This window comes from Oncorhynchus kisutch, linkage group LG4 (assembly GCF_002021735.2).
Source record: "Oncorhynchus kisutch isolate 150728-3 linkage group LG4, Okis_V2, whole genome shotgun sequence".
NCBI classification, from domain to species: Eukaryota; Metazoa; Chordata; class Actinopteri; order Salmoniformes; family Salmonidae; genus Oncorhynchus; species Oncorhynchus kisutch.
In genome coordinates, this window is record NC_034177.2 from 22,163,173 (window position 1) to 22,187,807 (window position 24,635).

A 24,635-nucleotide genomic window follows, 5' to 3' on the forward strand; every position below is an offset into this window, starting at 1 on the left:
CTCCACCCATAACTTTTGTACTTTATAGCATTCCCAGAAAGCATGGATTATTAAGTCATTATTAGTTTACACTTAAGACATGACTTTGTTGTTGTGCTGTAGAATCTGTGAATTTTGTCTCTTGTATAATAAATGATATACATGAGATAATACTGGATTAAGCGTACACTTTAATTAACTGTAATTTCGTTAGTTATGCTGCAACATTCCCTCCATCTTGTGCCAACATCAGTTATTTTTAAGTCTTGGTTCAAATAGTTAAAACTGTTTTCAAAGGGGGGAATACTTATGATATCCACTGTATATAAGCTTTCTTTGGCTACTGTAGCTGTTGGGCTGTTTCACAGATGGACTGGGTGAATTATTGGGGTGTTATTATTTCAGACGGGAAATAATGTATGAGAGCAGAGCTCAGTGTTCTATACGGTCTTCCCTGTCCAGTGATTTTGTTTTCTCTTCACTCCACTTATATGTCTGTGGTTATTCTGCAATGGTAAGCATGGTCACAATTCCAATCATTCCTGCATTTCCGGTTTTAAGCGACTTGAGAAGTGGTTTTCCAGTGGCCAATTGTCTCGGTCTGATACGAAGCATGCTTGACTTACTGCAACTCCCCCTAATGAAAGATTGCACACCGAACTCTGGTTGTGTCCTCAATTGCAGCGCACATTAAGAGCTCATGTTCCGAAAATGTGGTCGGAAGTGCTGTATGGATGGTGTGATGCAATTGTGGAGCCTCTGGAGAGGCAGAGGCCAAATTGAACTCCGTACCATATCGCCGTGCGCCTCCGAAATGTTCTAACAATGCAGAGGGCTCCGTATAGCTCCGCATTGACATGATTGGTTGATGGTAGGTGACGGTGGGAGGTCCTGTATAAACTCAAACTCACTTCCTTGACAATTTCCTTTACAAGTATGAATGCCCTGACTTCTCAGAGGCCATATCACCGTAAATGCTGCAATGCAGACGTGCTGCATGGTCAAGCCGACCTTTTACTCCAACAAAGGATGGGACAATAGAATGACAGTACTTCAAATAGAGGCTGTGTTAGAATATGTTGAAAACTTGATGGCACTACCAAGCAACACTTCTATTCATAGCACTGATTCAAAAGTATGGAATTAGCTAACCAAGTTAGGCTTTCTTTGGTGGAGTCATACTCACACTTGTGCCTTGTGTTGTAGTGGACGACATTGATTGCAAACAGATAGGCCTCGGAGTTCTATCTCTGCCATTTTACTTCATCAAATTAAACTTGGTTCTTCCTTGATCTGCCCGATGACTACAGAAGGTTTTATTTTGTTAAATTTCATCATAATAAACATGACTAACTCACTCCAGATCCTCTGTACCAATCTTTCATTTTTAGCATTCCTACTATAGAGGAGTTTACAGAAGGGCCCTCAACTGTTCAGAAGGGAGCATGTGTTAAACAAGCCAAGTCAAATCTGCACTAGAGTGCGCAACCAACAGCACATGTCCCAGACACTCCAGTGCTGTTGACACACACCTGCCTGTGGCCTGGCTGCCTTTCCCCCTCTCCACTGTGACATCACAGCTTTTATCTCCCCCTCACCACCATCTCCATATTTAGCCCTTCTGTAATCAGTGTAGTGGGCCTCAGCCTGGCCAAGCACACACACGGGATCCTCTGGAGTCACTGCATGTTCCAAACACTGCCTTGCTTCCTATTTTTTTGTTGATGTAAAGTCTGCATTCGATATGTATTGAGCTTCCGTGTAAATGGAAGGAAAATAAGTTATGAAAATCACTCAGACCTTAAAAGGCTGGCCTTTCCAAGTTCCAACAAGTGCCTTTAGTTAAGCACTCTACCAGTGGCAAGAGTTTTAAAGTGCTGGGATACTTTCAGATCTGAATGTTGCCGTGAACTTTGGTGACCTTTAGTTACCTCTGAGATGAATGATTCTTCAGCTTCCTTTTCAACTTGTCTTCCTTTGTGTGAGTTGAGCCCACATCTGCACTTTTAATGATGATGTGCCTGCGTCTGGACAGCTTCCTGTGAGCAGAGCAGCAGTGTGCTAGCTGGACCTATCCACATCCACTACACTGCTGTAGCTTTCATGACCATCTGCTCAGCCTCGGTCTTCCTTGCCCTTTGTCATGCTCTGTGGTGGTGGTAGATCTCTGTCGCTAATATGCTACTACTTAGTCCCAATGTAATCATAGCAGTTATCGGTCAGAGTCATGTTGCAAATGATTTTTGCTATTTGCACTATTCCATTTGTAGCCCGTGTGCAGTGAATTGTAAACATTGCCATTTGTGCTGTGTTATCAGTAACAACGTTTGTTTCTACTTTTATGAAAGGTTAGGTCAGTGAGACACCAGTTTTTTGTTATCTTTTTCATTTGTTAATTTATGAATTCCCTACACCCACTTTGTTACTTAATCCACAGAAAGATAATTTCATATTTTTTCAACCCTTAGAACAGATGCCGTATTTAGCATTTGTGTGTGGGCATGGGCTTGGTAAGAGCGTTTAAATTTCTCTCCTCTTCGGAAATGTGTTGATAATGACTTTTAATGAACACTATTTCATGGTCCACTTCATAGCAGAAGTTTGGAGTGTTTAGTCATGTCCTTCTGGGAAGTCAAATCATTCATCAAAATGACCTTTGTACATCTTGTAAAAAACAGTGAAGTTATTTACTGATGTGGACTGTGCGCTGATGTGTAGCCTTTCTTAACTAGTATTGAATATCCAGTGTGTAAAAATAGTGGCACAGGATTGTACAATAGGCCTTTTCAGGGCCTGATAGGGTGTTTAGATAAGACAAACCAGCAGCAGGTGATTAAAAACATCCTCTCCTTCTACACCTCTATAAAGACGTTAGACTGCACTCTGTCTACCTCAGCCTACTGGTATCAAATGTATTTATAAAGCCCTTCTTACATTAGCTGAAGTCACAAAGTGCTGTACAGAAACCCAGCCTAAAACCCCAAACAGCAAGCAATGCAGGTGTAGAAGCACGGTGGCTAGGAAAAACTCCCTAGAAAGGCCAGAACCTAGAAGGAAACCTAGAGAGGAACCAGGCTATGAGGGGTGGCCAGTCCACTTCTGGCTGTGCCAGGTGGAGATTATAACAGAACATGGCCAAGATGTTCAAATGTTCATAGATGACCAGCAGGGTCAAATAATAATAATCACAGTGGTTTTCGAGGGTGCAACAGGTCAGCACCTCAGGAGTAAATGCACCTCGGGACACACTGTGGCCCCATCCGACAATACCCCCGTACAGGGCCAAACAGGCAGGATATAACCCAACCCACTTTGCCAAAGCACAGCCCCCACACCACAAGAGGGATATCTTCAACCACCAACTTACCATCCTGAGACAAGGCCAAGTATAGCCCACAAAGATCTCCGCCACAGCACAACCCAAGGCGGGGCACCAACCCGGGCAGGAATATCACATCAGTGACTCAACCCACTCAAGTGACGCACCCCTCCTAGGGATGGCATGGAAGAGCACCAGTAAGCCAGTGACTCAGCACCCGTAACAGGGTTCGAGACAGAGAATCCCAGTGGAGAGTGGGGAACCGGCCAGGCAGACAGCAAGGGCTGTTCATTGCTCCAGAGCCTTTCTGTTCACCTTCACACTCTTGGGCCAGACTACACTCAATTATAGGACCTACTGAAGAGATGAGTCTTCAATAAAGACTTAAAGGTTGAGAACGAGTCTGCGTCTCTCACATGGGTAGGCAGACCATTCCATAAAAATTGAGCCCTATAGGAGAAAGCCCTGCCTCCAGCTGTTTGCTTAGAAATTCTAGCTTAGAAATTCTAGGGACAGTAAGGAGGCCTGCGTCAGCTTTTTCAAAATTCTTTGAGAGGTATGGGAGATTCGATATAGGCCGATATTTTTTAAATATTTTCTGGGTCAAGGTTTGGCTTTTTCAAGAGAGGCTTTATTACTGCCACTTTAGTGAGTTTGGTACACATCCGGTGGATAGAGAGGCATTTATTATGTTCAACATAGGAGGGCCAAGCACAGGAAGCAGCTCTTTCAGTAGTTTAGTTGGAATAGGGTCCAGTATGCAGCTTGAAGGTTTAGAGGCCATGATTATTTTCATCAATGTGTCAAGAGATCTAGTACTAAAAAACCTCTGTGTCTCCCTTGATCCTAGGTCCTGGCAGAGTTGTGCAGACTCAGGACAACTGAGCTTTGGAGGAATATCCAGATTTAAACAGGAGCCGTAATTAGCTTTCTAGTGATCATGATCTTTTCCTCAAAGAAGTTCTTGAATTTATCACTGCTGAAAAGTGAATGCCATCCTCTCTTGGGGAATGTTGCTTTTTAGTTAGCTTTGCGACAGTATCAAAAATACATTTGTGATTGTTCTTACTTTCCTCAATTAACCTGGAAAAATAGGATGATCGAGCAGCAGTGAGGGCTCTTCGGTACTGTCTTTCTAAGCTAGTCAGAATACTTCCAGTTTGGTGTTTCCGGTGTTATGGTTTCAGTCAGGACCTGTAATTGAACAGACAGACAGACAGACAGACAGACATTGCTCGCTTTGGGCAATACACTTGTATCATTTACTATTTGGAGATCCATGTTTTGTTTTTACTTCAAATGAATGGCAGTCTGTGTAGAGGTGGATGAGAATTGGTGATTGTCAGCACAGCCCCCTGCCTGCATGTCTCTGTCCATCCGTCTGTCCGCCCGTCTGTCCGTCCGTCTGTCCGTCTGTGAATGAGCTGCAGCTCTCTGTCTCTCTGCCAGAGTGTCTAAGCGGCCAAGCTGCCTGGGACTGACTGGGAGGTAGTGTCATCAGACTGGGTTTTTAATTGGACTCTGATTTCTGCTTGTGCTGCAGTGTAGTGTGTGATGATGTGACTGTCATAGTTATGGTGAATAGAGGCAAGCAGATGCGCCCTCTCTCCTGTTTGAGAGACTATACTGTACATACAGTGGGGCAAAAAAGTATTTAGTCAGCTACAAATTGTGCAAGTTCTTATTGACCAAATACTTATTTTCCACCATAATTTGCAAATAAATAAATAAAAAATCCTACAATGTGATTTTCTGGATTTTTTTTCCATCCTGTTATAGTTGAAGTGTACCTATGATGAAAATTACAGGCCTCTCTCATCTTTTTAAGTGGGAGAACTTGCACAATTGGTGGCTGACTAAATACTTTTTTACCCCACTGTATACTCGCAGAATACAGCTGTTTCCAGGCCATAATGGAGCAAAATGTCATTCCTGTATAGAAAGTGATTGATGACATTATGAGGTCATTTAGAACACTGTGATCAGACAGCTACTAAGGTATTTGGGATTTTACACACCTAGGCTATATGCAAATCCAGAGCTTTGTTTTTCACAAACAACAGGCCACATTCTGTTTTTAGTTCATGACTTCTTTCCAATATGCCAGTATTGCTGCCAGGCTACAGTATATTTGAGCGACATCTAGGTTACATGCATCACTCTCAGGACAGACAATTATTTATTTATTTCACCTTTACTTAACTAGGCAAGTCAGTTAAGAACATATTCTTATTTACAATGACGGCCTACCCCGGCCAAACCAGGACGACGCTTTGCCAATTGTTCACCACCCTATGAGACTCCCAATCACAGCCGGATGTGATGCAACCTGGATTCGAACCAGGGACTGCAGTGACTGAGATACAGTCTGCTGTGGAGGGAGACTCCTGGACACCCCTCTGGGTCTGTGAGTTGAGTTCTGGCTCTGCTGGTCGGTCACAGCTGTGTGTAGAGGCGGGGTCATTTATGGTACATATCCTGATATCTATTAAAGCAGGGCCCATGTAGGCAGATCCTCTCAACCAATAGGAAACCTCTATTGCTCCTCTGTCCTGACTTGAGGCAACATTTGGATTGTTTTACCTGCAGTTCAAGGGCTGATCCTCATCTTACTTTATCTCCCACTCCTCCTCTAACATCCCCAGAGCCTTGCTTTCTTCTGTGCACCAGTGGTTCTTGCTGGCATGAAAACCTCTCAACAAGCTCTTAGCGATCTCTTAATTTGGGCATCGCCATCTTCAGAACAGGCGGTTATCAGGCTCCTTTTAGATGCTCCGTCTGTTCTGAGTGTTCTCCATCCTTGGTATGCATTCCACCAAAACCCTTCACTGGTTCAGAGCAGCCACTCAAATGCCAAACCTTTTTAAGAAGACCCATGTTTACTTCAAAGATGTCCTGTTACATTGTTTTACCTCATCGTAGAAACTAAAAGTAAAATATATATATTTTTTATTTGCACTCTGAATAATTGCTCTACCAATCCTGATCTTTAGAGATGCTACATCCATTTTGTCTCCTTATTTTCCCCTTCCCTCTGGAGGAGAGGTGGCTCATGGTGGTTTGTGGGAGGCTAGTTTCTCCTGCAGTTACCAATGGGGTGAGCATTAACCAGGACTCTGGTTAAACTTTAACTCCATCATACTCCCATATTCCCGTCCTGCTGACCTGAACAGATTATGTCCCACCCTCAGAACACACAGTCACACACAGGCCATGACCCCAAACGAAGAAGGCTTGTTTACAGCACCAGAGACAGATTTAGACACAGTGAGCATCAGGCTATTTCTGCTTGACTCTTAGCTGTTAAGTGTTCCACCAGGCTATTGGTCTGAAGACTGATTAGACACTATTGTATTACAAAACGCATTAACAGTGAGATCAATCATCAGTTGTTGGGTCATTTTTTAGGACATTGAATATATCTGAAAGCAGTCTTGGCCTTGCTACATGGTGATCCTGCGCCAGCTGTAGCTGTTATATATTCCCTTCTGATTTACCAGCACTACAGTTCCCTAACTCCCTTAATGGCTAGGGCTCCATTTAGAAATCCCGGGATTGACTTGTAGCAGGGATCTCCTAACTGAGCTGTTTTTGTTTGTCTGTTGGCATGGAGACCTTAACTGTGAGACAGCTGATTTGTTGAGCTCCAGGAGGTGAGACAGGCAGCTAAAATCACGAAGTGTGACTGAAGTGAAATGATTAAGCTAGATATGCAATCTAATCACTCCTTGTACGAACAAAATCTGGGCCAATGTTCCACCTTTGTGTGTGTGTGTGTGTGTGTGTGTTAGAAATATTACCTTGCCGTTAACTCAGCCACAGTGGTGCCAATGGTATCATGTAAAGGCCAAGGTGACTTCTTACAGAACCCCCCCCCCCCCCCCCCCGGTCTATGGTAAACAAGTGTAATAAATAAGAAAGGTATTGAATGCATAAAGAATGATTTGCCAAAATTGGAATCCTTTCATGGTAGAGTAGATAAGCTGGAGCGCTTTGAAGGTCTCAACTTAAGCTGGTATTTTCCAAGTCTAGTGAATGCTTCTGGTGCTTAGAGACATGCTCCGGAGCATTGGAGGCTAGTACCACTTTTGGCTCTTGAGCACTACTTTCAGAACTACCGGCTAAGAAAATATACATACCTACCGGAGAATCTCTTTAATGTAAACATTACCTAACATAATGATTTGTTCCCACCACATGATGGCTTGGTCATAGTTAGAGAGATACCAGGCTTTGATTAAGAATAATTAAGAATAATTCAGATAGCCCATAGTCTTTGCTATGTACTCTGTTGTCTTGCATATGGCTATCAGCTACACAACCAGTTATGTAATGCTGCAATCTGCAGGAGATGGTGCACATGACCCCTGACCTCTGAGGGCCTGACTGGTCCACAGTACAAAGGTTTTCCCATGTTCCACTAGGGAGTTCCTTAGAGAGTGACACATGCTACATCCTGTTAATGTCACAAGTGTGTTTGTGTGTGTGCGCGCGCGTCTACGCCATCAGCCCCCAATGCACTGTTATCCCTCTGAGTCGGCTCTGTAAATACACACACAGACTCGCAGCAACAACTCCACCATCGGGAGGGACATTGACATCCAAACTATTTCTGCAGACCCTTGTGAATGAACATCAGCCCCTGTAGCTCAGATTGTTCATGCATTCCTCCACCATGACGGAGGCATGCACATGTAATAGCATGAGTCTCTACCAGGGCTCCAGCCGTGTTCTTATACCATGATACCTCATAGCTGCCATGCTTTTCATATAATAACTCATGACGGTAATTGTGTTGTGTTGAAAGACATGGGAGTCCTTATCATCCATTCATAGTTTTTTGTTTTTCTGTTGGGATGGATTGTGCAGATGAGAGGGTTAAAGCTAACCAAATGTAATGTAATAAATGGGTTAGCGTTAGCCAGCTAATCCGTAATCACCTAATGCTATTTCAGGCTTCGTGTAGTGCTGTTGTCTCAGCATCATCCACATCCACACTAATATCCCTCCCTGGTAATTGTGTAGTGCAATAGGGAATTGACTTACCTAGGCTTGAGCTACAGTACGTCAATGCTGTCTCTCTCTCTAGACTTACTGCCGGGGTACTCCCTTGCATTTGATTTGCAGTATGTTAGTTCTGCAGCAGAACTTCAATATTTTATGATTTTTTTAAAGAGAAATAGTCAGTTTCAGTGCAGTTAATGCCTCCCTAAAAGAGACTAGAGGTAGAGACTAGCACTGAGGAGTCTGTGGTCTGATGTATTTACTCAGACTAAACAAACAGGTGTCTGGCCTTAGTTGCTGAACTCCACAGAGTTCTCCACTCATTCTGGGATTGACCATAGTTGTCTGTTTTTGTTTAGTGGGATACTCTACTTCTAGGTCTTTCACCTGAGAGACTCTGCATCCTGCTCTAACTATCTGTGTTGCGGGTCTGTGTTTCACCAGATTAATAAATCAAGTTAAACTCACTGACCTTGTTCTTTTGCAGAACAATGTCTCATTCTACCACACTGAGGTATGTGCCACAATTCCTCTGTTTACTGATTGGCCACCACCACTGAGGGCACTGAGGCTGTTGTTGCAGAGCAAATCAACTCCACACACACTCCTCTCATCCACATAGACTGAGACAACAACCCAAGGATGTACACAACAACCCAAGGATGTACACAAACAGAGTAAATATGTTAGTTGTGTCGTGGTTTGTCAGACTACGTGCTCCATTACTGAGTAAAGCCATTATAATACCGGTAAGCTTTTTACTCAAATGTTTTCAAGTGCAGAATGAGTGGCTGGTCCTTTTTCTGCTGATGCAAATTTCTGGCATGAAAATGCAAAACCAAAAATACCCAAAATAATAATAATAATTTCACCTTTATTTAACCAGGTAGGCCAGTTGAGAACAAGTTCTCATTTACAACTGCGACCTGGGCCAAGATAAAGCAAAGCAGTGCAACAAACAACACAGAGTTACACATGGGATAAACAAACATACAGTCAGTAACACAATAGAAACATCTATATACAGTGTGTGCAAATAAAGTAAGGAGGCAAGGCAATAAATAGGCCAATAATGGCGAAGGAATTACAATTTAGCAGTTAACACTGGAGTGATAGATGTGCAGATGAGGATGTGCAAGTATAAATACTGGTGTGCAAAAGAGCAGAAAAACAAAACAAATATGGGATGGAGGTAGGTAGTTGGTTGGATGGGCTATTTACAGATGGGCTGTGTACAGCTGCAGCGATCGGTAAGCTCCTGACAGCTGACACTTATAGTTTGTGAGAGAGATAGAAGTCTCCAACTTCAATGATTTTTGCAATTTGTTCCAGTCATTGGCAGCAGAGACCTGGAAGGAAAGGCGGCCAAAGGAAGTGTTGGCTTTGGGGATGACCAGTGAATTATACCTGCTGGAGTGCGTGCTACAGGTGGGTGCTACAATGGTGGCCAGTGAGCTGAGATAAGGCGGAGTTTTTCCTAGCAAAGACTTATACATGAGTGAAGGATGCTTTGTTCCGGATTCTAGATTTAATTTTGGATTGGAGATGCTTAATATGAGTCTGGAAGGAGAGTTTACAGTCTAGCCAGACACCTAGGTATTTATAGGTGTCCACATATTCTAATTCAGAACCGTCCAGGGTAGTGATGCTCGTCGGGCAGGCGGGTGCAGGCATCGATCGGTTGAAGAGCATGCATTTCGTTTTACTAGCATTTAAGAGCAGTTGGAGGCCACGGAAGGAGTGTTGTATGGCATTGAAGCTCGTCTGGAGGTTTGTTAACACAGTGTCCAAAGAAGGGCCAGATGTATACAGAATGGTGTCGTCTGCGTAGAGGTGGATCAAAGAATCACTCGCAGCAAGAGCGACATCATTGATATATACAGAGAAAAGAGTCGGCCCAAGAATTGAACCCTGTGGCACCCCCATAGAGACTGCCAGAAGTCCGGACAACAGGCCCTCTGATTTGACACACTGAACTCTATCTGAGAAGTAGTTAGTGAACCAGGCGAGGCAGTCATTAGAGACACCAAGGCTGTTGAGTCTGCCGATAAGAATACGGTGATTGACAGAGTCGAAAGCCTTGGCCAAGTCGACGAAGACGGCTGCACAGTACTGTATTTTATTGATGGTAGTTATGATATCATTTAGGACCTTGAGCGTGGCTGAGGTGCACCCGTGACCAGCTCGGAAACTGGATTGTATAGCGGAGAAAGTAAGTGTTATATTAATAAAAACATTGCTTACATAACTTATAGCAGCAATTTTTTTACACGGGACAGTATTAGTTTACACTGGCTGAACTCGTTCTGTGGTCTATTGTGCAACAACTACAACTTCAGGGCAGTAGCGAGCCAGGCCCTCTTCTCTCACTCCCTTTGAAGATCAGATGTTATTATAGGTTAGTAACAGTTATTTCTCTGGATATATAGAAAAATCTCCAGGCAACGCTCTGTCATGTACCGCAGGTACCCTGGCCTTTTGTTAAGGATTAATATCAGGGAACACAAACTTACTACGGAAGCCCTGCAGGTTCATCTGCAACTAACATGAAACATATGTGTCCAAATCGCTTTCCAGGTAATGGAAATCATGAAGCTGTTTTCTGCTATAATCCCACTTGGTCTAGCTTTTGTGTTATTTGTTTGTGTCTTTGAAAGACATTGGTATGGTTTGTGTAACTTTAACAAAAATATGCTGCATGATAGAGGCAGAGTGTGTAATTCTGAAAGACAAGCTTGGCTAGAAGTGTTTTTTTGACAGCAGTTGATGTCCAGATGCTTTACAGGTCAGAGTTCAAGCTCTGTCTGTGTGAGTCAGTAGGTATAGGGCTGTGTGTGTCCATCCCTCTGTCCGTCTGTCTTTCTGTCTGCAAGACTGGACTGTGAGGACTTAGGGCATCAGGATGAGATCAATGTGTATAATTAGAGACAGCTGATTATCCCTCTAACTTGTTTGTGTATCTGACTCCAACAGTAGTACCATTTACAGAGGAAAGAACTAGAACCTGTCCCAGGAAGAGTGAGCATGACCTGCCCCATGATGGATTCCCCCTCACTCCTACAGACTAATTCATGATGCTGGGAGGAGCTGACTCTGAGCTGCTTGTTGTCCATACCCCCTATTTGGATCCCCACTTCCTGTCCTGTCCTGTCCTCTCCCCCTCTGAAATGGTCAGCTTTTTATTGGGTTTATGGGGTTTTGGAGCAGACCAAATGTACGGGTCGAGTTTCAGCGGTGCCAGAGAGAGCTAGCCAAGGCACACAAACAACAGTTCCCCCTCTACTTTTTTGTGAATGCCTTTAGACATGGATATGGTGTGGAAAACCGCAGCCTTGCTGATTCTGCAGTTTGCCGCTACAGTCGCTCTCCTGGCCCATCCTATAGTGTTTTTCTACTTCAGGGAGACACTTTTGTCTGTTTGTGGTTTATTTTCCTTCGTCATTCTTAATCTCCCCTCTGTAGCCATGTTCAGCAGCTCACTGTACAGTACTCTGTCAGGACTTTCTTCCTCCTTCTGACAAACTGTCTCTGCCTGGTCCTGGCTAATGGCAGAGATTGAGATGTTCCTTGCTGGTGGTGATCACTTCACTGCTCAGTATGTGGACAAGCTGATGATGTATTTAGAATGAGTTCCATGTTAAATCAGCACCTGTTTAGTGAGTGTGAGGCCAACAGCATCAGGCTGTCTGGTCCCTGTCTGACGCTTGTGGCAGGGGGTCAGCATGTGGCTGGGTCTAAGGCCCTATTCCCACTATGAGAGAGGAAGTCTGAAGAGTGGAGTGGCAAAAGAGATTTCTACTTTTCAATTCACAATAAATCCTTACCTTTCATGTTGGCTGGCAATGCGACATTCTTGGTCCGGAGCTCATTTTGACCGTAAATATCCCAGTAGCCACGAGCCAGTAAGCACAAACTATTTAACAATCAGAGCAACTTTTCTTCTATAACATGTTGCAATATTGAATAATGCAACCAAACCACATTACACTCTTGAATAATGCAACAATCCACAAGCATGTGCAGACAATTAAAGTGTTTATTTTCTCATCCCTACACTTAAATTAGCTGACAATAGGCTATACTGCTCACTCCCGCTGGCTAGCTAGCTAACTAACAGCATGCTTCATGATCAAGTAATGTTAGCATATCAATTATGAACATTTACCTCTCCCATACGAATATAAAAGTACAGTAGTGTGATCATGCAGTGTAATTCATATTATAATATTGGCTACACAGCTAGGTAACATTAGCTAGCAAGGTAACATTAGCTAAGCAAAATCATTTATGGGGACTGGGGATGAGGCTGGGGCTTTTACTCACTTTGAGGGTTCATGGGGGTTAAGCTGGGACTGGAACAGGGGCTTTGATGAGGGAAGGGGTAGAATGGGGCTGGTGCTCGAGCTGCAGCAGTGGCTTATAGTGGGGGTTGGGCAGGCAGGGCTATGGTCTGTGCAGTTGTGCTGGTGGTTTTAAAGGGAATTATAACTGGGAGTTTGACATCCCAATGAAGGATTAGAGAGACTATGTGAGTGACCGGCACCTACAGGACTCCAATTCAGTCTAAAGTCATATATTCTTCCAAAAACAAATCAGTTTTTCATTTTGTCAGTGGGCATGGGTACAGTGTGTGACTTGGGACTCAATAATCAGATTGCCTCTTTAAACTCCCCCCTGCAGAACATGACTTGAGGCTGATTGCTAAACAATAGTGGGGGGGGGGGGGGGGGGTAGATTATCATCTGAAGTAGACAGAAGGTGGACAAGATAATGAGGAGGAAGGTTTTTCCATTTACTCAGCTCCCATTGAATGGTTGCTTCACAGATAAAAAGTACGCCCTAATGGATTGACAAGAGAGAACATTCTCCTCAATGATACAATAAAGAGGCTAGTTGCGACTAGTTCAGTCAGTGTTGCTGCGGACTGAGTAAGGCCTAGTGTGTGTGGTGCATAGATGTTTTCATGCCTAGGTTGAGCTGGTTAAAGCCCACACCCTGTTGCACATGGGTATCACACTCAGCAGCACACTGAGATTCCAAAGCATGGAAAGGGCACATGCACATAGTCTCAGGCCTGCTCTGTTCTCTCAAAACATATACCTGAAGTGAGGTCTGTGTCACAGTCACTCTGTGTTGTGTAGAAGGCAGGCAGCTTCATGCGCGTTTGTTTGTGTGTGTGATTTTATGCATTGATCAAATACGACATAACAACTGGTGCAAGTTCAAAGTGAGTTCATAGTACATGATGAAGTAATGCTAAAGAGGAAATAAGTATTGAGTTGAAAAACTAATGCTACTGTCTCTTTAAAAGTTACCATTGCTCACTGCAGTGCAACATTGTCTGTGTTGTATTTATTGGGCCATAACAGTTTCCCTGCCTGTGCATATCTGTGTCTCTACTTGCCATGCAAAGTGATATGTTTGGGATGAATGGCAGGGCTTGTGCCATCCAGGGCTGTTAGGCTTCTCTGTTCACTTTTCAATGGAGACACTTCCTGTTGCTGCTTTGAACAGAGCCTCGTCACACAGATCAGCTGACCCGGGATCAGATTTTGCATTTATTTTGTGACGTACCGGCTCAATTCGGTCTTATGTAGCAAAATTTGAAATAGTGTTTTTTACATTGGATAAAAGCAGAGACTCAGAGCTAGAAAATGGTACATCATACACTACAGTTGAAGAAAAATAGGAAAGTAATTCTGCTTTGAAAGTTGATAAACTTGTAACCTCACTTTTGAGAAAATACACCCTTTCAGAATCGTTCACACCCTCTTAAGCCTTAGCTCCAAACCATCTCTTTAAGGATTCACATGAGGTCATGTACTAAACAAACAAAGATTTCAAGACTAAACGCTGGTTTTTACTACGGGTGTATTCGTAAATTCAATCTGGAGTGCCAGAGTGTGCTCAGAGTTCGTTTTGGGCATTCATAATCTCAGAGCGTTGTCAGATTGTCCGTTCGTAAATTCAGAGCGTTTCGCTCTCGGAGCGTTCAGAGCACACACTGGACGCTCTGTCCAAGGAGTAGGGTTGATCCGAGCGCTCTGACCTAACAACACCCAAGCTAACTGGCTAATGTTGGCTAGCTTACTAGCTGCTTCCTGACATAAATGAGGGAACAGCTCATTTTACTCACTCCAGCAGAGTCGGTTAGGCTGTTGTTATGTTATTCAGAGCGTTGGTGACTGCAACTGTGCTGCTGGCAACAATTTAATTACGCTTTTTTTGCCAATGTTTACTGACACCGGCCATATTCAACGGGTGTTGAGCATTCGTAAATTCGTGAGTTTTTCTGCGCTCTGGCACACTCAGACGAGAGAGCTCTGAAATCAGAGCGAATTTACCAACTACGTCTATCAACAGTTGTCGCAGTGACATCATTTTATTAAAATGGTTACTTGCATCGTGGAGTCTTTTGCTTAGACATGTTGCTAAACAATGAGCCATAATACCAACTCATAACGTTACTACCCTGCATGAATCTTCTGGTAGCTAACCAACCAGGTTCAATGTTAGCTAGCTAGCTAAAATTAGGCTATAACTAGCAATGCAAATATTATATTACTACACAGATCATATACGTAACGTTAGCTAGCGAGCCAGCCAATGTTAGCTAGCTAACAGTATGCTTTAATTTGAAATGAAAATGAATTTCTGACAAAATTATAAACGTGTAATATCGGGAAATATAGTTAGCTAGACTCTTACCCCTCTGTCACAGAAGCCATTGTTGCCTTAGTTTGAAGATGTAATTGGGAGACCGTGTTTTATACAACAGCCTTTTGTGTGTTCTCTTTTCGACTTCATCTGCATATTTGCAATCAATTGCCAGAATTTTCCCCATCTCCTGATTTCAAAACTCGGTCCTCCAGGAAGTAGAGAGCAACACTTTTGCATTTCTGCTATGTGATATCTTCCAAAAAGCAGAGTTAGAAATTATTACCTACACATCCTGACCAGCACATTTTACAGACAGACGCATGCTACATGGCAGGCCAATCTGAACTCTTCTCTCGGCATGTCCAGCCCACTCATTATCTCAGCCAATAATGGCTAGCAGCAAGGTTCCTCTCTTTTTCTGTGGCTAAACCAACTAGGCTCATAATTTAAAAAATGTTATTCGTATTTACAGATGGCATACACGTTTGTTATTAAGGCATATGAAAGTTCACATGTTCCAGAAGGCATTTCTGCCGAAAAACACATTTGGATAAAATAAAAAAAAGTTTATGTTGAAATGGCTATCCTGTGAAGTAGTGACGCACGACATACGCCTAGTTTCCTGAAACGAGTCAAATGTTATGAAGTGTGATCAGATGAATTGCAATTCATTGCAAAGTCCCTCATTTCAGCCCTGCCACAAAAGGACCAGCTGACATCATGTCAGTGATTCTCTCATTAACAGAGGTGTGAGTGTTGACAAGGACAATGCTGGAGATCACTCTGTCATGCTGATTGAGTTCGAATAACAGACTGGAAGCTTCAAAAGGAGGTTGGTGCTTGGAATCATTGTTCTTCCTCTGTCAATCATGGTTACCTGCAAGGAAACACGTGCCGTCATCATTGCTTTGCACAAAAAGGGCTTCACAGGCAAGGATTGCACCTAAAGTAAGATTGCACCTAAATCAACCATTTATTGGATCATCAAGAACGTCAAGGAGAGCGGTTCAATTGTTGTGAAGAAGACTCCAGGGCACCCAAGAAAGTCCAGCAAGCGCCAGGACCATCTCCTAAAGTTGATTCAGCTGCGGGATCGGGGCACCACCAGTACAGAGCTTGCTCAGGAATGGCAGCAGGCAGGTGTGAGTGCATCTGCACGCACAGTGAGGGGAAGACTTTTGGAGGATGGCCTGGTGTCAAGAAGGGCAGCAAAGAAGCCACTTCTCTTCAGGAAAAACATCAGGGACAGACTGATATTCTGCAAAAGGTACAGGGATTGGACTGCTGAGGACTGGGTTAAAGTCATTTTCTCTGATGAATCCCCTTTCCGATTGTTTGGGGCATCTGGAAAAAAGCTTGTCCTGGGAAGACAAGGTGAGTGCAACCATCAGTCCTGTCATGCCAACAATAAAGCATCATGAGACCATTCATGTGTGGGGTTGCTTTTCAGGCAAGGGAGTGGGCTCACTCACAATTTTGCCTACGAACACAGCCATGAATAAAGAATGGTACCAACACATCCTCTGAGAGCAACTTCTCCCAACCATCCAGGAACAGTTTGGTGACAAGCAATGCCTTTTCCAGCATGATGGAGCACCTTGCCATAGGGCAAAAGTGATAACTAAGTGGCGCGGGGAACAAAACATCGATATTTTCGGTCCATGGCCAGGAAACTCCCCAGACCTTAATCCCATTGAGGACTTGTGGTCAATCCTCAAGAGACGGGTGGACAAACAAAAACCCACAAATGCTGACAACTCCAAGCATTGATTATGCAAGAATGGGCTGCCATCAGTGCCATGTGGCCCAGAAGTTAATTAACAGCATGCCAGGGCGGATTGCAGAGGTCTTGAAGAAGAAGGGTCAACACTGCAAATATTGACTCTTTGCATAAATTTCATATAATTGTCAATAGAAGCCTTTGACACTTATGAAATGATTGTAATTATACTTCAGTATTCCATAGTAACATCTGACAAAAATATCTAAAGACACTGAAGCAGCAAACTTTGTGAAAATGTATATTTGTGTCATTCTCAAAACTTTTGGCCACGACTGTACATCGACTGTTCAGCTGATCAGAGTCAAGGTCCACCACATCTTCACAGACATTTTTTCAACCTGTAGTCCATGAAAACAGCATAGAAAATGCTAAAATATTTAGACCTTAATCATTAACAACAAAATCCCAAACCTCAGGAATGGTCTCTCTCTGTCTGCAGTGTTCTATGCAGACAAAGAAAGCAGCTGGATTCCTTAGTTTAGGGAAAAGAGAAAAAGGAAGAACAGGGTAGCCATTATAGGCACAGGCAGCTACATTTCTGTAATGTGCCGTTAATGACGGTTATTAGGCCTGATTTGGTCTGTTAAATGCCTCGTCTGAACCCAAGGCTAGTGCTGCTGCAGTCACACCGCCTTCCATGGTCTGATTTAGGATTAATAAATGCCTCGTCTGGACCCAAGGCTATTGCTGCTGCAGCCACACCGCCTTCCATGGTCTGATTTAGGCTGTTAAATGCCTCGTCTGAACCCAAGGCTAGTGCTGCTGCAGCCACACCGCCTTCCATGGTCTGACTTAGGCTGTTGGCCTGTTGTGTGGAGCTGACACAGAGAAGTGATAGTGTAAGAGTATATAATTGCTGCTTACCTAATGCTGCCCTCTGCTTTGGGGTTTACTATGTTTATTAACTCTGTTGTTCTCCCTCTTCTCTCCACAGTGTCCAGTGTCATGAAACTAAATCCACAGCAAGCTCCGCTATATGTAAGTATGCCACTTTAATCCAAAATCGTATTTCTGTCTGTGGTGCATCTGGGAAATGGATTCAAACCATTAAAACCTATTATGGTTGCTGGAATACATGTTCTATAGATATTAAAGAGTTCTGTTTTTGTGACACGTAAATTAAATATTGACATTTTCATTAAAGGAACCTAAGAATAAAAGAGAGAAATGTATTCATAATATAGATGGTACATAGAATGTATGTGTAAATAACATTGGTTTGAGTGAGTGATAGAGTCTGTCTGTGCTCTGTGACAGTGAGGGCCAGTGGGCCGAGTTATATTGCTGCCCTGGGTAATTGCATGTTGGTGTTTTGCTTGGGTTAGAGCATGTTTAATTAGATTTACACAGTGCATGTGGTGCCCACATTTCAGAAGGGTGGCTGGGCTCGAGACATAACACTGTTATTAGATTATGTGGGTTACTGTAACTTGTTATACTGTTTTAAAACATGCAGGTGGTACCTCTCGTTAAAGCTCGTTGTCCATGTTCAAATCAAATCAATGTTTACTTGTCACGTGCGCTGAATACAACAGGTGTTACGGTGTTTCACCTTACGGTGAAATGCTTACTTACAGGCTCTAACCAATAGTGCAAAAAGGTATTAGGTGAACAATAGGTAAGTAAAGAAATAAAAACAACAGTAAAAAGACAGTGAAAAGTAACAGTAGCGAGGCTATATACAGTTGTGGCCAAAAGTTTCGAGAATGACACAAATATTACTTTTCATATAGTCTCCTATCTCAGTTTGTATGATGGCAATTTGCATATACTCCAGAATGTTATGAAGAGTGATCAGATGAATTGTAATTAACTGCAAAGTCCCTCTTTGCCATGCAAATGAAGCCATGCAAATGAAACCATCTCCAAGATGGCGTGGCAGTCAGACGTCTTTGTCCTGTCGTGTCCCTTGTATATATCGTTTTACATCTTTTTCGTCGCCTATCCTTTAAAATATTTTGCTAAACCTCAACATCTAAATACTCTCCTGCAACCCGCCTCACCCAATGTGGCGTGGATCTGCTTTTTTTTTCCTAAAGTATTTATATTTACTTCGGATCTGGAATCCCTCAACTGAAGCTAGCCAGCTAACTACCAGATATCAGTCAGCAAACCATTGCCAGCGGTCATCAGCTAACCTTCAGCTCGGAAAGCTCTCGTCAGTTCGAACAATGTGACTCTAACCAGAGCATAATGGACCTGTTATTTTTATACCCGGATTCCTACCGCAAACTGAACATTTTCATCTGGATCTTCACAACTAGCTAACCGCAATCCCGGATGACTACTCCTGGCTAGTGTTTCCATCCCAGAGTAAGCACCAATTAGCTTGAAGCTAGCCTGGCCAGGGCTCCTGTGCTACCACCGAAGTATACTCCTGGGCTACAATATCCGGACCCCTTCTACAGCCGGTACGGGGCATGGAACCCCGCAGATCCCCTATGACTGGAATACCGACATAATCTGCCCGAGGATTCCAACAGGCCCCTCAGGCGCGACGCCCGCTGAAGGACCATTATGCTAACCAGCTAGGCCTGCTAGCTACCTAGAGCTACTTGGAACCCTACTAATTCCACGACTGGTCTATCGAAGTCACCGCACAAAGAGGCAAAAACAGACTCACCCCCTTCGCAACGTCCCCCAAAGGCTAACGTTCTAGCCCCTGCTATCTGCTTGCTTGCTAACCCGGTCTGCTAACTGCTAGCTTGCCTGCCCGGGCTGCTAACTGCTAGCCCTTGCTAACTGCTTGCTTGCTAACCTGGTCTGCTAACTGCTAGCCCCTGCTAACTGCTTGCTAACCCGGCCTGCTAACTGCTAGCTTGCCCCGGTCTACTAGCTGCTAGCTTGTTTAGGCCCGGCCTGCTAACTGCTAGCTTACCTGCCCGGTCTGTAACTGCTAGCCCATGCTAACTGCTTGCTTGCTAACCCGGCCTGCTGACTGCTAGCTTGCCCCGGTCTACTAGCTGCTAGCTTGTTTAGCCCCGGCCTACTAACTGTTAGCTTGTTAGCCTGCTAACTGTCTGAATCGCCATGGCCCCAGCCAGCCCAACCACTCACTGGACCCATATGTTCACTTGGCTACGCATGCCTTTCCCTAATATCAATATGCCTTGTCCATTACTGTCCTGGTTAGTGATTACTATCTTATTTCATTGTAGAGCCTCTAGCCCTGCTCAATATGCCTTAACCAACCATGTTGTTCCACCTCTTACATATGCGATGACATCACCTGGATTAAACATCTCTAGAGACTATATCTCTCTCTTCATTACTCAATGCCTAGGTTTACCTCCAATGTACTCACATCCTACCTTACCTTTGTCTTTACACTATGCCTTGAATCTATGCTATCATGCCCAGAAACCTGCTCCTTTTACTCTCTGTTCTGAACGTGCTAGCCGTAACCTTATCCTACTTCTCCTCTGTTCCTCTGGTGATGTGGAGGTTAATCCAGGTCCTGCAGTGCCTAGCTCCACTCCCACCCCCCAGGTGCTCTCATTTGTTGACTTCTGTAAACGTAAAAGCCTTGGTTTCATGCATGTTAACATTAGAAGCCTACTCCCAGATGTCTTAGCCGTGTCTGAATCCTGGCTTAGGAAAACCACCAAAAACCTTGAAATCTCCATTGCTAACTGTAACGTTTTCCGCCAAGATAGAACTGCCAAAGGGGGCGGTGTTGCAATCTACTGCAAATATAGCCTGCAGAATTCTGTATTACTATCTAAGTCTGTACCCAAACAATTTGAGCTTCTACTTCTAAAATTTAACCTTTCCAGAAACAAGTCTCTCACTGTTGCCGCTTGCTATAGACCTCCCTCTGCCCCCAGCTGTGCCCTTGATACCATATGTGAATTGATTGCCCCCCATCTATCTTCTGAGCTCGTGCTACTAGGTGACCTAAACTGGGACATGCTTAACACCCTGGCAATCCTACAAACTAAGCTTGATGCCCTCAATCTCACACAAATTGTCAATGAACCTACTAGGTACCACCCCAAATCAGTAAACACGGGCACCCTCATAGATGTCATCCTAACTAATTTGCCCTCTAAATACACCTCTGCTGTTTTCAATCAAGATCTCAGCGATCACTGCCTCATTGCCTGCATCCGTAATGGGTCTACGACCAAACGACCACCCCTCATCACTGTCAAACGCTCCCTGAAACACTTCTGCGAGCAGGCCTTTCTAATCGACCTGGCCAGGGTATCCTGGAATGACATTGACGTCATCCCGTCAGTAAATGATGCCTGGCTATTCTTTAAAATTGCCTTCCTCACCATCTTAAATAACCATGCCCCTCTCAAAAAATGTAGAACTAGGAATAGATATAGTCCTTGGTTCACTCCAGACCTGTCTGCCCTTGACCATCACAAAAAAATCCTGTGGCGTTCTGCATTAGCATCGAATAGTCCCCGTGATATGCAACTTTTCAGGGAAGTTAGGAACATATATACACAGGCAGTTAGAAAAGCTAAGGCAAGCTTTTTCAAACAGAAATTTGCATCCTGTAGTACTAAATCAAAAAAGTTCTGGGACACTGTAAAGTCCATGGAGAATAAGAGCACCTCCTCCCAGCTGCCCACTGCTCTGAGGCTAGGAAACACGGTCACCACCGATAAATCCACTATAATTGAGAATTTCAATAAACATTTCTTTACGGCTGGCCATGCTTTCCACATGGCTACCCCTACCCCGGTCAACTGCCCGGCACCCCCCACAGCAACCCGCCAAAGCCCCCACCGTTTCTACTTTACCAAAATCCACATAGCTGATGTTCTGAAAGAGCTGCAAAATCTGGACCCCTACAAATCAGCCGGGCTAGACAATCTGGACCCTCTCTTTCTAAAATGATCTGCTGAAATTGTTGCAACCCCTATTCCTAGCCTGTTCAACCTCTCTTTCGTATCGTCTGAGATTCCCAAAGATTGGAAAGCTGCCGCGGTCATCCCCCTCTTCAAAGGGGGTGACACTCTAGACCCAAACTGCTACAGACCTATATCTATCCTACCCTGTCTTTCTAAGGTCTTCGAAATCCAAGTTAACAAACAGATTACTGACCATTTCGAATCCCACCATACCTTCTCCGCTATGCAATCTGGTTTCAGAGCTGGTCATGGGTGCACCTCAGCCACACTCAAGGTTCTAAACGACATCATAACCGCCATCAATAAGAGACATTACTGTGCAGCCGTATTCATCGACCTGGCCAAGGCTTTCGACTCTGTCAATCACAACATTCTTATTGGCAGACTCGACAGCCTTGGTTTCTCAAATGATTGCCAAGACTGGTTTACCAACTACTTCTCTGATAGAGTTCAGTGTGTCAAATCGGAGGGCCTGTTGTCCGGACCTCTGACAGTCTCTATGGGTGTGCCACAGGGTTAAATTCTCGGGTCGACTCTCTTTTCTGTATACATCAATGATGTTGCTCTTGCTGCTGGTGATTCTCTGATCCACCTCTACAAGACGACACCATTCTGTATACTTCTGGCGCCTCCCTGGACACTGTGTTAACTAACCTCCAGACGAGCTTCAATGCCATACAACTCTCCTTCTGTGGCCTCCAACTGCTCTTAAACGCAAGTAAAACTAAATGCATGCTATTCAATCGATCACTGCCCCGCACCTGCTCGCCCGTCCAGCATCACTACTCTGGACAGCTCTGACTTAGAATACGTCGACAACTACAAATACCTGGGTGTCTGGTTAGACTGTAAACTCTCCTTCCAGCCTCACATTAAGCATCTCCAATCCAAAGTTAAATCTAGAAACGGCTTCCTATATCGCAACAAATCATCCTTCACTCATGCTGCCAAACATACCCTCGTAAAACTGACCATCCTACCGATCCTCGACTTCGGTGATGTCATCTATAAAATAGCCTCCAACACTCTACTCAACAAACTGGATGCAGTCTATCACAGTGCCATCCGTTTTGTCACCAAAGCCCCATACACAACCCACCATTACGACCTGTACTCTCTCGTTGGTTGGCCCTCGCTTCATACTCGTCGCCAATCCCACTGGCTACAGGTCATCTACAAGTCTCTGCTAGGTAAAGCCCCGCCTTATCTCAGCTCACTGGTCACCATAGCAGCACCCACTCGTATCACGCGCTCCAGCAGGTATATTTCACTGGTCACACCCAAAGCCAATTCCTCCTTTGGTCCTCTTTCCTTCCAGTTCTCTGCTGCCCATGACTGGAACGAATTGCAAAAATCTCTGAAGCTGGAGACTCACATCTCCCTCACTAGCTTTAAGCACCAGCTGTCAGAGCAGGTTACAGATCACTGCACCTGTACATAGGTGAGCTGTTTTCAGATGGGCTATCTACCTAGCTCATCCCCATACTGGTATTTATTTATTTTGCTCCTTTGCACCCCAGTATCTCTACCTGCACATTCATCTTCTGCCGATCTACTATTCCAGTGTTTAATTGCAATATTGTAAATACTTCGCCACCATGGCCTATTTATTTCCTTAACTTACCTCATTTGCACTCACTGTATATAGAATTTTTGTTTTCTTTTGTTCTACTGTATTATTGACTGTATGTTTTGTTTATTCCATGTGTAACTCTGTGTTGTTGTATGTGTCAAATTGCTACGCTTTATCTTGGCCAGGTCGCAGTTGCAAATGAGAACTTGTTCTCAACTAACCTACCTGGTTAAATAAAGGTGGAAAAAAAACTGAATCCCCAGAAAACATTTTCACTGCATCTCAGCCCTGCCACAAAAGGACCAACTGACATCATGTCAGTGATTCTCTCATTAACACAGGTGTGAGTGTTGACGAGGACAAGGCTGGAGATCACTCTGTCATGCTGTTTGAGTTCGAATAACAGACTGGAAGCTTCAAAAGGAGGGTGGTGCATGGAATCATTGTTCTTCCTCTGTCAATCATGGTAACCTGCAAGGAAACACGTGCCATCATCATTGCTTTGCACAAAAAGGGCTTCACAGGCAAGGATATTGCTGCCAGTAAGATTGCACCTAAATCAACCATTTATCGGATCACCAAGAACTTCAAGGAGAGCTGTTAAATTGTTGTGAAGAAGGCTTCAGTGCGCCCAAGAAAGTCCAGCAAGCGCCAGGACCGTCTCCTAAAGTGGATTCAGCTGCGGGATCGGGGCACCACCAGTACAGAGCTTGCTCAAGAATGGCAGCAGGCAGGTGTGAGTGCATCTGCACGCAAAATGAGGCGAAGACTTTTGGAGGATGGCCTGGTGTCAAGAAGGGCAGCAAAGAAGCCACTTCTCTCCAGGAAAAACATCAGGGACATACTGATATTCTGCAAATTGGACTGCTGAGAACTGGGGTAAAGTCATTTTCTCTGATGAATCCCCTTTCCGATTGTTTGGGGCATCCGGAAAAAAGCTTTTTCGGAGAAGACAAGGTGAGCGCTATCATCAGTCCTTTTTATGCCAACAGTAAAGCATCCTGAGACCATTCATGTGTGGGGTTGCTTTTCAGGCAAGGGAGTGGGCTCGCTCACAATTTTGCCTAAGAACATAGCCATGAATAAAGAATGGTACCAACACATGCTCTGAGAGTAACTTCTCCCAACCATCCAGGAACCGTTTGGTGACAAGCAATGCCTTTTCCAGTATGATGGAGCACCTTGCCATAGGGCAAAAGTGATAACTAAGTGGCTCGGGGAACAAAACTTTGATATTTTGGGTCCAAGGCCAGGAAACTCCCCAGACCTTAATCCCATTGAGAACTTGTGGTCAATCCTCAAGAGACGGGTGAACAAACAAAAACCCACAAATGCTGACAAACTCCAAGCATTGATTATGCAAGAATGGGCTGCCAACAGTCAGGATGTGGCCCAGAATTTAATTGACAGCATGCCAGGGCGGATTGCAGAGGTCTTGAAAAAGAAGGG

General features: G+C 44.1%; 1 protein-coding gene across 7 annotated transcripts in view; it reads left to right on the plus strand.

Annotated features, from left to right (window-relative positions):
• The window catches only part of LOC109888558 (A-kinase anchor protein 13), a 156,617-nt gene that overhangs the window by 15,356 nt on the left and 116,626 nt on the right, over window positions 1-24,635 (plus strand). For all 7 annotated transcript variants that reach the window (XM_031822659.1, XM_031822661.1, XM_031822662.1 and 4 more), the window contains exon 2: window positions 17,680-17,723. In XM_031822659.1, the coding sequence (XP_031678519.1) occupies window positions 17,691-17,723 (33 nt within the window). In that variant the 5' untranslated portion in view covers window positions 17,680-17,690. The remainder of the gene's footprint in view (window positions 1-17,679; window positions 17,724-24,635) is intronic.